The sequence below is a fragment of the Nyctibius grandis genome, chromosome 4 (assembly GCF_013368605.1).
Source record: "Nyctibius grandis isolate bNycGra1 chromosome 4, bNycGra1.pri, whole genome shotgun sequence".
Classification (NCBI taxonomy): domain Eukaryota; kingdom Metazoa; phylum Chordata; class Aves; order Nyctibiiformes; family Nyctibiidae; genus Nyctibius; species Nyctibius grandis.
This window is the reverse complement of record NC_090661.1, coordinates 97,959,045-97,972,357: the sequence shown is the minus strand read 5'-3', so window position 1 is coordinate 97,972,357 and position 13,313 is coordinate 97,959,045. Positions and strand designations below refer to the sequence as shown.

Below are 13,313 nucleotides of genomic sequence, written 5' to 3'. Positions count from 1 at the left end.
AAGACAAGGAAAAAGCACAAATCCTGCCTGTTATAAGAACCCATAAAACTTTTCCTAAGACACAGCATGCAAGACATGATGTTTGATTTAAATTTCTGATTAAATAAATACATTCTGCCTACCTAAAATTGATTTCTTGTTTTGATTTGATGAGTGCATCATGCTTGGTTTCGATTTAGTGCAATGAAGAATATTCTATTAAAACAATTTTTATGTGGTAAAAGTCATTTAAGAAATAATGTGATGTACATATGTCTCCCCAGTTTCCAACAAGAACCCCATGGCTTTCCCCCATGGCCTAAGGCTCCTGCAGAACACTGTCACCATAATCCTCCCTGGCTCTTCCAGCCTGAAATACTGCTGCTCTTTCCCCAAGCGCAGCAGTTCACCCTGGGAGCCTCGTTGACAACTCATTGGGAGTTTGGGAGAGATACCTGAGGATGTGGGACAGCGGCACCTGGAGAGGAGGGGCAGTGATTTTCAAGTGAGGGGGATGGCGATTTATCCCAAAGAGTTGATGTGCAGCCTTAATTTGACCATTAGTATCTCACCCATACAAACCAAGGCAGATACCAATAGCATTTATAACTCTTTAAGAAATTACTACCCTAGATAACCCATTTACATGCTTTTGTCTAAACATGATCCCAAGACGTGTTCTGAAGTTATCACTTCCAACTGGACCATCTATTTTCCAACATTAACAAAAATCAGATACAATGTGGAAGAGAAAAGAAGCGCCAGCGCTGTATTAATTATCACAGCACGCAGACAAATATCGTTCCCAGTCAAATCTTAAAGGCCATTTAAGTAGTTATTTAAATTGTGTACAGAGATAGCGTGAGCTGGGACTCAGACTAATGACTTTGCGTAGACTGGTGATCCCCAGCCTTTTCTGACCCTGGACAATAACTCGCTCAGCATTAAGTGTTGTGGACAGCATCATACTTTACTCTCCCTAATGGCTTTCAGCTTTAACTTTTTAATTTCCTGTAGGTCTCAGCAGTATGAGAAGGTCTCCCAAGCTTTTTGTTGCTCACTAACCCGTGAGCCATGGACTGAGGACTCATGAGTGAGGGGTGGTGGATGAAGTACTACCTGACTTGGCTGCTGATTTCCTTGCTTGTTATGGTTTTCAAGGGTGGGATATGGAGACTTGCAACCCTAATTGCATGTGGGCTTTTTTTTTTTTTTTTGTAGAAAGAAAGTAAATACCTGTGACTCCTCTTACAGGTGCGCACGTACACGCACACATACACCCGTAACCTCCAGGTGCACCATCAACAAAATTATGTGTCCCCGAAATATCTGACAATTATTTCCGCTTCTCATTTAAATCCAACAGAACTGCCAGGACAGGCAGATGGGGTGGAAAATAAAGAAGTTCCCAAAGTGGCTCACAGAAGCACGAGTGGACGAGGGGAGGCTTCTGCAGAGCAGCACGAGCCGGTGGCTGCCCCTGAGCCCCTGCCAGCCCCAGCACCGGGGCACACGGGGACAGCCACCACGGCCACAAACCCCGCTTCCCCTCCTCTGCCGCAGAATTTATTGGGGCTCCTTTCTTTTGCCAAATATAATTAATTATCACTATTGTTATAGTAATAATTAGCATTAATATAAATACAATAATATTAATATTATTAATAATAGTCGTTCCCTCCTGCCCACAGCTCCCGTAGAGATCTCTCTCCCCGTTAGAAATAAAAATAGTGATGAATTAATTAACGAGACAGGGATCTCAGGCGGGAGGGGACCCCGAGGGCCCAGCTCTCCGCTACCCCGAGGGGGACCCCGGCCTCTCCCCGCCCTGTCCCGCCGGGAGCAGTGGCCCCTCCCGGGGTAGGTAGCCGGTGCCTTCCGCGGCGCCTGCCTCGGGTAACCGGCCACGGCGCGGCGGGGAAAGGGAGGGGAGGGGAGGGGAGGCGGGCGGCGGCGGGGAGGGGGCGAACCCTGCCCTCTGCCCTCTGACCGCCGCGGAGGCCGCCGCCGCCGCTGGCAGCATGGGGAAGGCGGAAGCGGCGCAGCCGGCCCGTCAGGCCGGGCGGCGGCGGAGCGGGGGGAGCGCGGCAAGAGGCTGAGGCAGGCGGGAGGGCAGCGCCGGGACGGCCGCGGCAGCGCGGCCCGACACCCCCGCGAGGAGCGGGGCGGCGGCGAGCGCCCCCCCCCCCACTCCGCCGCGCTGCCCGCCGCCCGGAGGCACCGAGCTGTGAGGGGCAGGGGGAGGCCGGCGGCGGCCTGCGGGGCCCGCGGCGCGCCGGGCCGCGCTGAGGGGGCCGCGGCGCGCCGGGCCGGGCGGAGGGGCCCTGCCCGGGGGATGCCCTGGGGGCGGCGGGGAGCCGGGCCGGCGGCAGCGGCGGGAGGGGAGCGGTGGCGGCGGGCGGGGGGAGGCCGGGGGCAGGAGGCGAGTAGTGTGGGTGGTGCGGGGGGCCCCTGCAACCCCCGGCCATGGAGTCGCAGGTAGGGCTGCGTGGGGAGGGGGGAACCTGAGGACCGGTGAGTGCCACCCGCGGCGAGAGCGCTGGAGGAAGGACCAGGCTGAGCCCCTGACAGGTGTCTGTGCTGTAAGTGCCCTTACGCTGTAACTGGAGGACTTGGAGACTTTGTTATCGCTGCTGCGATCTTCAAAGATGATGTTGGCAGAGCAAGCCCAGAAGTGGTTCCCAACTCATGTGCAGGTTACGGTCCTGCAAGCCAAAGGTCTGAAGCCAAAAGGTAAAAATGGCAGCAACGATGCCTACACCATCATACAGCTGGGCAAGGAGAAGTACTCCACCTCGGTGGCCGAGAAGACCCTGGATCCCGTCTGGAAAGAAGAGGCCTCCTTCGAGCTCCCTGGATTACTCATGCAGGAGAATCCAGAAAAATACATCCTGTACCTGATTGTCATGCACAGGTCGCTGGTGGGGCTGGACAAGTTTTTGGGACAGGTGGCGATAAGTCTGAATGATATATTTGAAGACAAGCAAAGACGGAAGACAGAGTAAGTGATGGTTGGTTTTTTTCATTATAATATATATTCCTTGTACACTTGCACTTGGCAGGGGGGGAATAGTGGCCTTACTATCAACATACTGAAATGAAGTTAGGGCATTTCTCTGTTCTGTTGTGTGTTCAAAGCCCCTAACATATCCAGTTATGTCATTGTGGCCTGACCTCTTGCAGAGACAAGTTTACTGTAATCACAGTGGTCACCCTGCACTGGCAAGGACTGTCAATAACATTAACATTTCTGACAAATTCTTGTGTGCAGCACAAACTCGGTACAGTCTGTTTTTCTAAAGATTTTTCTTCATTCTGCTCAGGGCCATATCCTCATTCAACTTCTACCTCAGTTTGAACCATATATAAGACTCAGACGCCCTCGGAGCCTGGTGTTGTTCTCTTTAAAAACGTTTTCTTTCAGTTGCTGCAACCAAGTGTCTTTAAATATTTTATATTTATGTTTTACTGGTCAATGAACTGTGACTTAATGAAGGCTTACCACAGCAGTACAGTGCTTTTCTGATCCTGATTAATCTTAGGCTGCAATCCTGCAGGCTGCTCTGTACAGCAGGCCTCAACAGAGAAGACTTCTGAAGAGAGATTTTTAGTGTTGCCTCCATCATTACCTACATAAGCCTTTGCGAAATAAAATTGCCGTTTGCCAGCAAATTATGGCACTGTAATGCAAAAAAAAAAAAAGCGGGGGGGGGGAAAGCATCACAGCGGTTTATTAGTCGGAACTGTAAACATATCTAGCTTTCTGTGTTTTTCAACTAGTTATAATTTCTAGTGAGGACGTGGTTGCATGAAGATGTCTGGTACCAGTGTGTTTTATCCTCCAAAGTGTATAGGAATAAACTGTAGGTATAAGCGTACAGCAGGCATGCCTGTGACTACATGATTTGTGTTTGTTTTAGCCATGCATGTCCCACAGAAGTAGTCTGAGAACAGCATGGAGACCTCCAAGCTAGGTATATGTAGGCAGTGATGTATGAGCACTGACAAATCTTTCTGCAGTTGTTAAAAAGTTCCTGCCTCAGGTGCCTTTCCTCCTCTAGTGTCTCTTCAGCAGAGTAGAAGGTCTCCTGTGCCCAAACCTTAGCTGTTAAACTTAGTCTGGTATTTCTTCTGTTGGTGATGGTGGGTCTGTGGTAAGATGCTGGGCTTTGCATCAAGGTGACGAAGAGTCTGGCATCGTTTGTCTGTTGCTGACTGTGCTGAGCAGGCGCGAACCTCTGGCAGAGTCAGAGCGGGCAGTTGGAGGCAGAAATCAGTACAGCAACACCAGCCAGGTCTAGTCGATCAGACAACTCTTTCTGCAGAAACCATCTCAAAACCTGGTCCTGTATATGTGCACTGGCTGAGGTTGAAGGAGCATCAAAGACAAGTCACAGCTGTCTTTGCCCTGGTGGTGTTTTTTTTTTTGTGAAGTAAGTTTTTAGCAAAACAGTATGTTCACTAACCATATAATAGGAAAGAACATGTCCGTGCAGAATCTCTTGTGGGTTCATGGTCTGAAGTATTATACTTTTTAATTGCTTGTCTGTTTAAGAACAAACCAGTTATCTTGATGCAATACATGGTAATGCCTGTAGCCTTAGGGTCTTAATTTCTATTTATGCTTGATTCAAGAAGTTTCAATGGTATTTAGACATGCATCTTAAATATTCTTTAATCATCAGTTGTAATTATCTTGCAAGTCATAGGCAACTGCTTTAGTTTGAACACCTGGCTGCTTTACAGAAAAAAAGGTGAATGAAACAAGTGAAAACGCTACTAAATGTAAAAACTTTGTAAGTCTAGGTAGAAATACGTATTCAGAAACTGGAGGAAAATATGTAAGTTACTCATGTATTACTGTGAGTAGCAGAACCTCTTTTCCCTTTGGGGAACCATATGCTTTTGCACCACTTTTAGCAAAAGTAGTATTGGAGTCTTACAAAATTATTGCAAAAATTTATAAGTGGGGTAATTAACATAGTCCTTGTGATAGTTAAATAAACATTCAGATCTCTTCGGTGTTTTTATATGAAGTTGTGCTTAGCAGGGCTTCATAAGCGTTCTTTATTTTTTCATTTCTTTCTCTGAAGTGTGAGAGAGGAACTCACACTATGTAAACGTGCAGCGATGCTTCCCTGGACCACCGCTGAAATTACCAGGGCTTCCTGAGAAAGCTGCGCTCTGCCTGCGAGCGGTACTGCAGAAGATGGGGGCCTGTGGGGAAAGATCTACAAACAGCCTAAGTCCTATTTTCAACAGTTACTTGAGCATTTAAAGTTGCAAATCTTATTAAAAGTTGATGGGTGATAGGCTTCTAGAGCCGAACAGCCGTACTTGTAAAAGTCTTATATAAGTGTAAAAGTGCGGAGAGGCGGTTAGTGGGATTTTTGGCAGCACGTACTCACTTAATGCCGATTTAAATTCTTATGAGATAGGAGCCACTGAAAGTCCAGTGTTCCTGTTGGTGTCTTTAGGTGCTTAGAAATCTAGGAAATGTCCTTTTTGAAACTCACTTTTGAAAAACTAATTCAGAGTCCTTAAGCGTTTAGATGTGTTTGAAAAGTTATCGTGGTTGGCCACTGGTGTGCCTTCGTGGAACGCGTGTGTTGTTGCTGTCTCCTGCAAGCATCAGTTGGAAATGGGGATGCAATATTTGTGCACGTATGTGGGAGGAGGGCAAACTTTCAAGAATATATTTGCAAATGCGATCTCAAACAAAACGCTCTTTCTTATTCTCCTTTTATTAAATCCTTTTTGATACAAAATATTCCTAGTCCTGTGTTGGCAGTAAACTAAGGGTAATATATTTGGACACGAAGACCTTCTAGCCGTGACTATGGTGTGGGAACTGAGATACCCAGTGCCTTTCAAGACCAAGTCCAATGTCTTTATTACCAAAGCATTCTGATGGTTGAAAGCTATGTTCATTGTTTCAGAAACACTAATCTGTTTTATTAAGCAATGTTTTTACTTTCAAATATGTTCAACAGGCTTGTGGTGTTATTAAATCCAGAGTTATTTTCTCATGTTGATGTAACCTTAACATTTCTTGCTTTGTTTGGGGATGAATAGGATCCAGTTATTTGATGAAGTGTCTATTGGTAATATTTCTACTTTTTAATATATTTAATAGCTTCCTTTTTCCAACACAGCTGTACATATGGTGCTGTAAGAGACAGACTCAAGAGTCACCAGGGTATTGCAAAAAAGATATTTAATATTCTGCACAATGCTGAACCCTGTCAGCAATTCCCTAGTGCTTTTTTAGTAAGGAGGTATGAGAAGTGAAGGCTACCAGCTGATTTTGAATTCCTAGGAAGACTGTGGGGTGTGTGACATTCATTTTTTTGTATATTTTTTTTAATTTAATATTTTATAATTTGGAAGAAATAAATTTAAAAATTCACTGCAGCTTCAGAAAGATTGTGTTAGGGAAAAGTAATCCTTTTTTCTGTATAGCTTTTTTGTTCTTGTCACACCTTAAGAAAAATACTCTCTGCAGTAAAGTTTTCAGGCAGAGGCCTCATGATAGGATTTGCGCGTCTTGTGTTCTGTTAAACTTGCTCTGGCACAAGATTTAATGAAACAAAGCAGTACATTTACTATCATTTGATAGTGAAAATTTTGTACTCACCGTCATGCAATGTACGTTCCCTTTCTTTCTGAAACCGATGATTTTTCAAATTCTTGAAAGTGAAAATTCCTGGAACGGTTAGATCCAGATGTGGCTCAGATGGTCACTTACAAGGTCTCTTCCAGAGACCTCAGCCAAAGCATCTGCAGGATCCTAGTTAATTTTCTTTCTGTATTGGTGCAAAAGTGCCCATCACCCTGTGGTAACTGTAAATTTGTGTCTTTGGCATCTCTGCTGTAGATAGAAATGGTCAGGCTTTTTACTACTTCTGCTCTTTTCTCCAGAGTTGAAAACTAGGCTCCAGATGCTGAGAGATTTTACTGGATTTTTTTTTTAACTGTTCAAAAAGCTTGGGAGATTCTGCTGTAGTGGAAGTATATTTAGCACATTTTTTCAGATCTTAGATTTCTGACATGGTTTTGGGTTTTTTTCGGTAAAATCCTGTGGTTTTTTTGAATTCATCGTGAGAAATACGTGACAATTTTTTTGGTCTGCTGTTGCAGAATAAATATACCTCTTTTGCTCTTGCAATTTAAATGTAAATGATGATCAATGAATGTGTTGTTTTAAAGCATATGTACGCTTTTGTAATAATTTCAGTTCAGTTGTAATTCATAGTTGCCTTAATACTGCTGGTGATGTGACAATGTGTAACATCAAAACAAGGTTTTGAATTATCATGGAATAAAAAATATCCATTTACTGACGTCTTTATTTACTAAAGTATTTTTCAGTAGTTTTTCTTAATGATTGTGCTTAGATTTTTTTTCTTCTATGTGCTAAATGAACACAGCGATAGAAGAACAAACTTCCGTTAGCTTTCACTCTGATGTTACTTATTTCATTGGCATTTGCTTCATCCTTATTCTTCTCTAATTCCACACTCTTTATTGTCCATTCCTTTATTAGCTTTCCTGGAGAGCTAATTTGATTGTACATTCAGCTGGTTTAAGATGAAACACTTGTGTGGAATGTTATAAATCTGAGGGGGGCAGGTGATGGTGGAATTATTCTTTCTTATGGAAATTTTGTTGGAGGAGATATTTTTTATTTGTGACTTAATTCCCTTTCTCCCTGGTTTCTATAATACCTCAACACCCACCCCTGCCCCAAATTGCAGCAGTGTTGTAAAAAATGCTTATTTGAGCATAATACAGTGAAGGAATCTTGGCCTTATCTCTAAGGTGCTTCTCCTCTGCTTCCATCAATGATATAAAATAGTCCAAAACAGCTTGTCAGCAAACAAACAGAAAGAATTAACTATTGACCACAATCAATACCCCTGTGTTTTAAGCTTTTATTCCTTAGTGCTGCTGAGCTTTCTGAAAGAGATGAAAATTGTGTGACTTCCTCCAAATTAATGTGAATTCCTTCTTGGCAGCCTCCCCCTCGGGTATGGACAGGTTCCCCCTTCGACTGCCTCTGCTCTGTCCTCTCTCTCATCTGTTGCAGCAAAAGCAAGAGGCAGGTGCTGGAGTAGGTGGCTTCGAATACAACTTGAATTCTGAACAAGCAAACAACTAGTAAATAGATAGTATGTCATGGGCTCAGTGCTTGTTAATGAATAATGCCTTTTTAAAAATAATTCTACAAAACATAACACTTTATAAATATTATTCACTGATTTTGAGTCCTAAATTTAGTTTAAACCAGAAAAATGCGTTTTAGGTGATAAAACTCAACAGTAGTGGAAATGGCAGGCGGTAACAAAAATTATCAAAATGTTGTGGTTAAAGTATAAGAAAAAACTCATTCCACTCTAGTCAAAAGTGGGAAGAGTAGTAACTGAGAAATTTGCCAAAGGCACAGAAATAATGAGCAGCCTGAAGGATCCGTACAGATTTGTGCTGTTACTTTCGTAATACCACTCAGTAAATGTAATGAAAATGCAGGAAAGTTAGTAGTGAGGAACAGAAGAAAAAGATGATTATGGGGGGAAACAAGAAGTTGCGCCCAGTTATAGCTTTATGGGATTATAGCAATATTTTCAAATTATCTAGTAATATTCCCAGCATTTACATTTTGACAACAAATGCAAGCACATCCTCTGAATAAGTCAGAATTCTGAGTCAGAGTCTAAGTGCCATCTGGATTGAAATACTTCTCCATTTTCTGTGCGTACACACACACATTCAACTGAAATAACTGCCCTTAATTCTCATGACTTCAGTTATTTTGTTTCTAAAATAAAAGTTTTCACACATAGTCTTTAGCCAAAATAATAAGTAAACTAAGACCACTTTAATTACTTTTTTCCAGTTGATGTTAGCTAACCCCTTAGAAAGGGTGTTGTGATATGTGTCAGTTCCCATATGTTTTGTGGTGTTACGATGTCTCTCTGTAATATTTATTTTTAAACTCTACTTTGTATATCTCATTTCAGTTGGCTTCCGGAAAGTAATAGTAGTCATCTTTGTGGACGTCATCACTTATTTTAATAAATAATCTGACGTATTCTGTGCTCTGCCCCTTGCCTTAATTTTCCTACTTACCGACTTTTGGGGCAGTCTTTCGGTGTGGTGTCTGAGTGATTTATCACACAACATACTTCTGCATTTTTCAGAGTGCATTTGCTGCTAATGAAAATGCTAGACGGTTCTGGGCTTTGGATGTTGGTTTTTATCCATTACCTCTGGACATTTGTGTTAGTGGGATTTTGTGAAGCAAGTTTCTTCAGTGTATCTAGCTTGAACATAGTAGTCTAAGATGAAGAAGTACTTCTTTCCCGTGACAGCTGATGGACAAGTTCTGTCATTGGGATTTTGATGGTCTTTTATAGGGGTAATTTTAGAAGTACCTGCTGGTATAGAAAATTCTCATCACTGTGCAGCAGATTAAAGTTGCTTAGCAGATCAGGATGCTGATTTTACCTGTAAAATCAAGGTTAGAAGCCTTGTGGATGCAGTCATGATTATGTGGGTTTTTTCAGAATTCCTTCAGTAATTAGTGAATTAAAATCAAGATTTTGCAAAAATCTTTGGGTGCAATCTAATGATTTTAGCAAAGCAAAATTAGATCAGATCAATAGATATTTACTAGTAGAGTGAAGGCAGAGTGGCATATTTGAGAAGCAGCAAAATGAGTGGGAAAATTCCTTTAGTAGTTTCCATCTTTGGCACTCACAAGAAGACAGAGTCAGAAGGTCAGCTGTCATGCACAGGTTGAATGTGCTGGCTAGAAGACTTCTAATTCCGGTTGCAGTTGGTAGACAGGTTTTGGAGGCTGTTAAAAGTTTTAAGTATATAATTAAAATGTAATTAAAATTACATAGTGGTTTTTCTTACCCATACTATTATTATTTTTCTTACCTGTACTGTCAACCTATCTTGCTCACTGTTACGTGGTGAGCAGAATAGGTTACGTGATGCTTCTTCAAAGAAGAGAGAGGGCTAAGACTTGGAAATGTCAAATTCTGTGGCAGCTTTGGAGGATAAGACACCGTGACATCAGCTTCCTGCTATTAGGGGAAGAGAAACAAGATATCGATTTCAAAATATTCGTTGAATGCTGGATGAAGGGTGTTATGAGAATAGCATAGATAAGCAAAAGTGATTTGGAAAACCAAGTTAATGGGAAAAAAATGAAATCAGAAAAAGGGGAGGAAAAGAACAGTTGAAGAAATTGTGTTGAAAACCTAAGTATGTTTGTAGGTCACTAGCTATTTAAATGGAATAGGCAGGCCAGAACTGTGTAACTTGCTCATTTATAGTAACTTATGTCAGTTTTCTCCTTTACTCTTCCTGTCTATCTTTACAAAGGGTTCAGTACTGCTAATACTACACAATTTACTTTAATAATATGCAGAAGATGGTTACTATCTTTATTAGAAATAAGGGAGTTTGCTTTTTCCACTCCTAATTGTAGGTATGGCCAAAATGGAGTAATTTTGTCATGGTTAGAAAATAGCCGTGTTTCCTGAGATAGGGGTTTAGTTTTTCAGGCCTGACTGGGCAGCAGGATTTTTTCCTGTTCAGCCTTGAATCTTGATCTTCTGTTTATGTGTTCAAAAAAATTGTTAGCATACAGAGTGGCAATTTATATAATACCTACAAACTAAAAATTATCAGAAAGCTGTGCAAGACAGGCGAAGCCTATTAGTGCACTCAAAACCAGAAGGAAAACTCAAAAAAAAAAAAAAGCAGCCAGGGTTGTTCTGATGGAAATCATAGGGGAAAAATCGAAATTAGAGGGTGTATGGAGGACACTGTCCTACAGAACATTGGAAGGTGAGAGCAAGAGGTATGAATGTGATTCAGAAGGCAATAGGGCTTCCTTTGAAGTTGGGAAAATTTGCCAGACTTTGTACAAGGTCTGTTTAAATAAAGACTGTCTGCAAGACTGGATGTAATATTAGGTTATTAAATAAAAGGGCATCTGCTCTCATAAAAGCCACCCTGTTTTGTTCGTGTATGTTATTGGCTATTTTCCTACTTTGTACAGGCTTTCTATAGAATAAACTCATGGCAGCCTGACAAATGGAGCATTTATTGTGGCTAAAAGTACTGTAAACAAAACCAAAATAGCAAGTTTTATTGGCTTTTATAATACATTACAATTTTTTAAATTGGCAGTGGTATAGTGGAATTTGGTATTTTAGGACCCAAATGTTGTTATCTGAAAACAGTGGACTTCATTTTCCAATTCTTTTTTCTATTATATACAGTGCTGTTTTTTCTATTTGTTGCTCACGCCCATGTGTTGTAGAAACAGATTCTAATAAGAAACATTTACAGACACAGTTGCTCATTCACGTGCAGTTCCACACAAATGCATTGCCTGCATTTGTTCTCATCTGTTTAAAAAAAAGTAACTATTTGCCTTTGAATTTGAAGAAAATCATGATTTGAGTCTGCTTCTCATATTGTCTTGTTATGAGCTGAAGCATATGGAACCTTCATTATAACTAAAACAAGAAAAACTCTCCAAGGTAACAAAGGAACCTCCTTGACATGCCCATGAAAATTAAATATCTCTGTTTTATACAAAGATTTGATCCAGCAGTCATTATTCAAATAGAAATTCCCCAGAAGTCCAGAGGAATTTTGCTGGAGTAAAGAGTTTATGATTAAATTCTGTTGGAATCAGTGGTAGCGTTGAACCTGGTCCCAGCAGGTATGAGGTCCAGTCCCTTATGCCTTTGTGTTCTCTCCTCAGGGTAAGGAGAGTTTCTTTGTTTTCCCAGCTGAACTTGTTTTTAGTGTCAAGTTCTTCAAAGTCTACTTTGAAAACAAATGTACAAGCTGCAAAGGCAATGTATTAGTTGTGTGCCGGAATTCTCTCCTTCAGACCTGGTAAATGTCAAAACAACGCAGGCGTATGCCAGTAGCAGGTGAGTACTGGTAGTGACATGGAGTGGTTGTTGGTTCAGGATAAGAATGTCAATAGCTGAGTTAAAAGTTTTAAAAGAAAAGGCTTTCTTCCACACAGCAAAAGCTTAAGATTTTATGTCTTGATGTTGTTCTAAAACAAGTTAGCAAGTGTCATACATCAGTTTAAAGTTTTGCTAATTCCAAAGTAGAAACATATGAAAATTCAGCAGTCTTATCAGAGATACAGTATTAATGTTTGAGACCTGTTAGGGGAGGGGAAGAGAGAGAAGAGAAATATGTTTTCTTACGGTGTAGGCTGAGCCATTAAATTTGAATGTCAAAAAGTGAGGTCCTCTCTGCCTATTAAGCCTCTTAAAACACTCAGAAGCCTTATTTATATTTTTATATATATTTACTGTCTGTCTGAGGAATCATGGTGAGGACTTTCTCAGTTTCAGGGTGGTTTTTGGTTTGGTGTTTTTTTCTGCACAGGCAAGATTTGTCTGAGCGAGGGCTTGCTCATTATGGCTGTGTATTGTTTTTATATTTTTTAAGAGAATATATGAACATATTTTCTTTTAAAGAAGAGTTTTAAAGTAGGCTATCTTGTCTTCCAATTTTTGCAATTTTATATATTACAAAAATGATTTACTCTTGGTTCTGTTGTGTGTGTTTTTTATAACAACTCTATAGATGACTTAAAGTGTTTCTGGAATCAGTTACCAAGAAGTGAAACATTATTAACTAAAAGGAAAAATGATCCATCTTCTTCAGACACATAACATATTTCAGGTTTTGCATTTCATTTAAAATACATAAATGAAGTTACCTCACAACAGAAGAAAAACTTTATTCCTAAAGGTTTAATTGTCCTCCTACCAGTTTGAACTTCTGGATCTACTGGTCTGGATTCATACTGTCCAATGCCAGGACAGAGAAGGTCTGATATTTCTTCATTATTCTAGTTTAGTAGGGAATATAAAACCTTTTGGACATCACAAAGCAACAAAAAAAGTCATAATACTCTGTATCTTTTCGTTATTTCTTTGACGGGTCACTTTTAGAAGTATTTTCTCAACTCAAAAAATAGTATCTCTGCCTGAAAATTTTATTTCAGCTGTCACCTTTAAAAATATTTATGAAATCTGAAAGGAAATTGAAGGTTATTTTTCTCCTTTACTGACCTTGTTTTCTATATTTGGCAGTACTGAATAACATATGTATAACTGCCTAATCAATTTTGCATCTGTGCTAATAGGCAATTTAATTTTTTAGCCTGCAATTCAAAAGTTACTTCATCGTGATGCTGCACTGTTGTGTTGGCCTGTGTGCGTGCTTTTTCTTGACAGTGGATTTAGAGCATTTCTTTGGAGCTGGCGGATCTGAAA

At 40.9% G+C, this 13,313-nt stretch overlaps 1 protein-coding gene across 1 annotated transcript in view; it reads left to right on the top strand.

Annotated features, from left to right (window-relative positions):
• The first annotated feature begins 2,388 nt into the window (after positions 1–2,388).
• RAB11FIP2 (RAB11 family interacting protein 2) overlaps positions 2,389–13,313 on the top strand; it is a 34,388-nt gene continuing 23,463 nt past the window's right edge. The window contains exon 1 of the mRNA XM_068399809.1: positions 2,389–2,980. Coding sequence (XP_068255910.1) covers positions 2,628–2,980 — 353 coding nt within the window. The 5' untranslated portion in view covers positions 2,389–2,627. The remainder of the gene's footprint in view (positions 2,981–13,313) is intronic.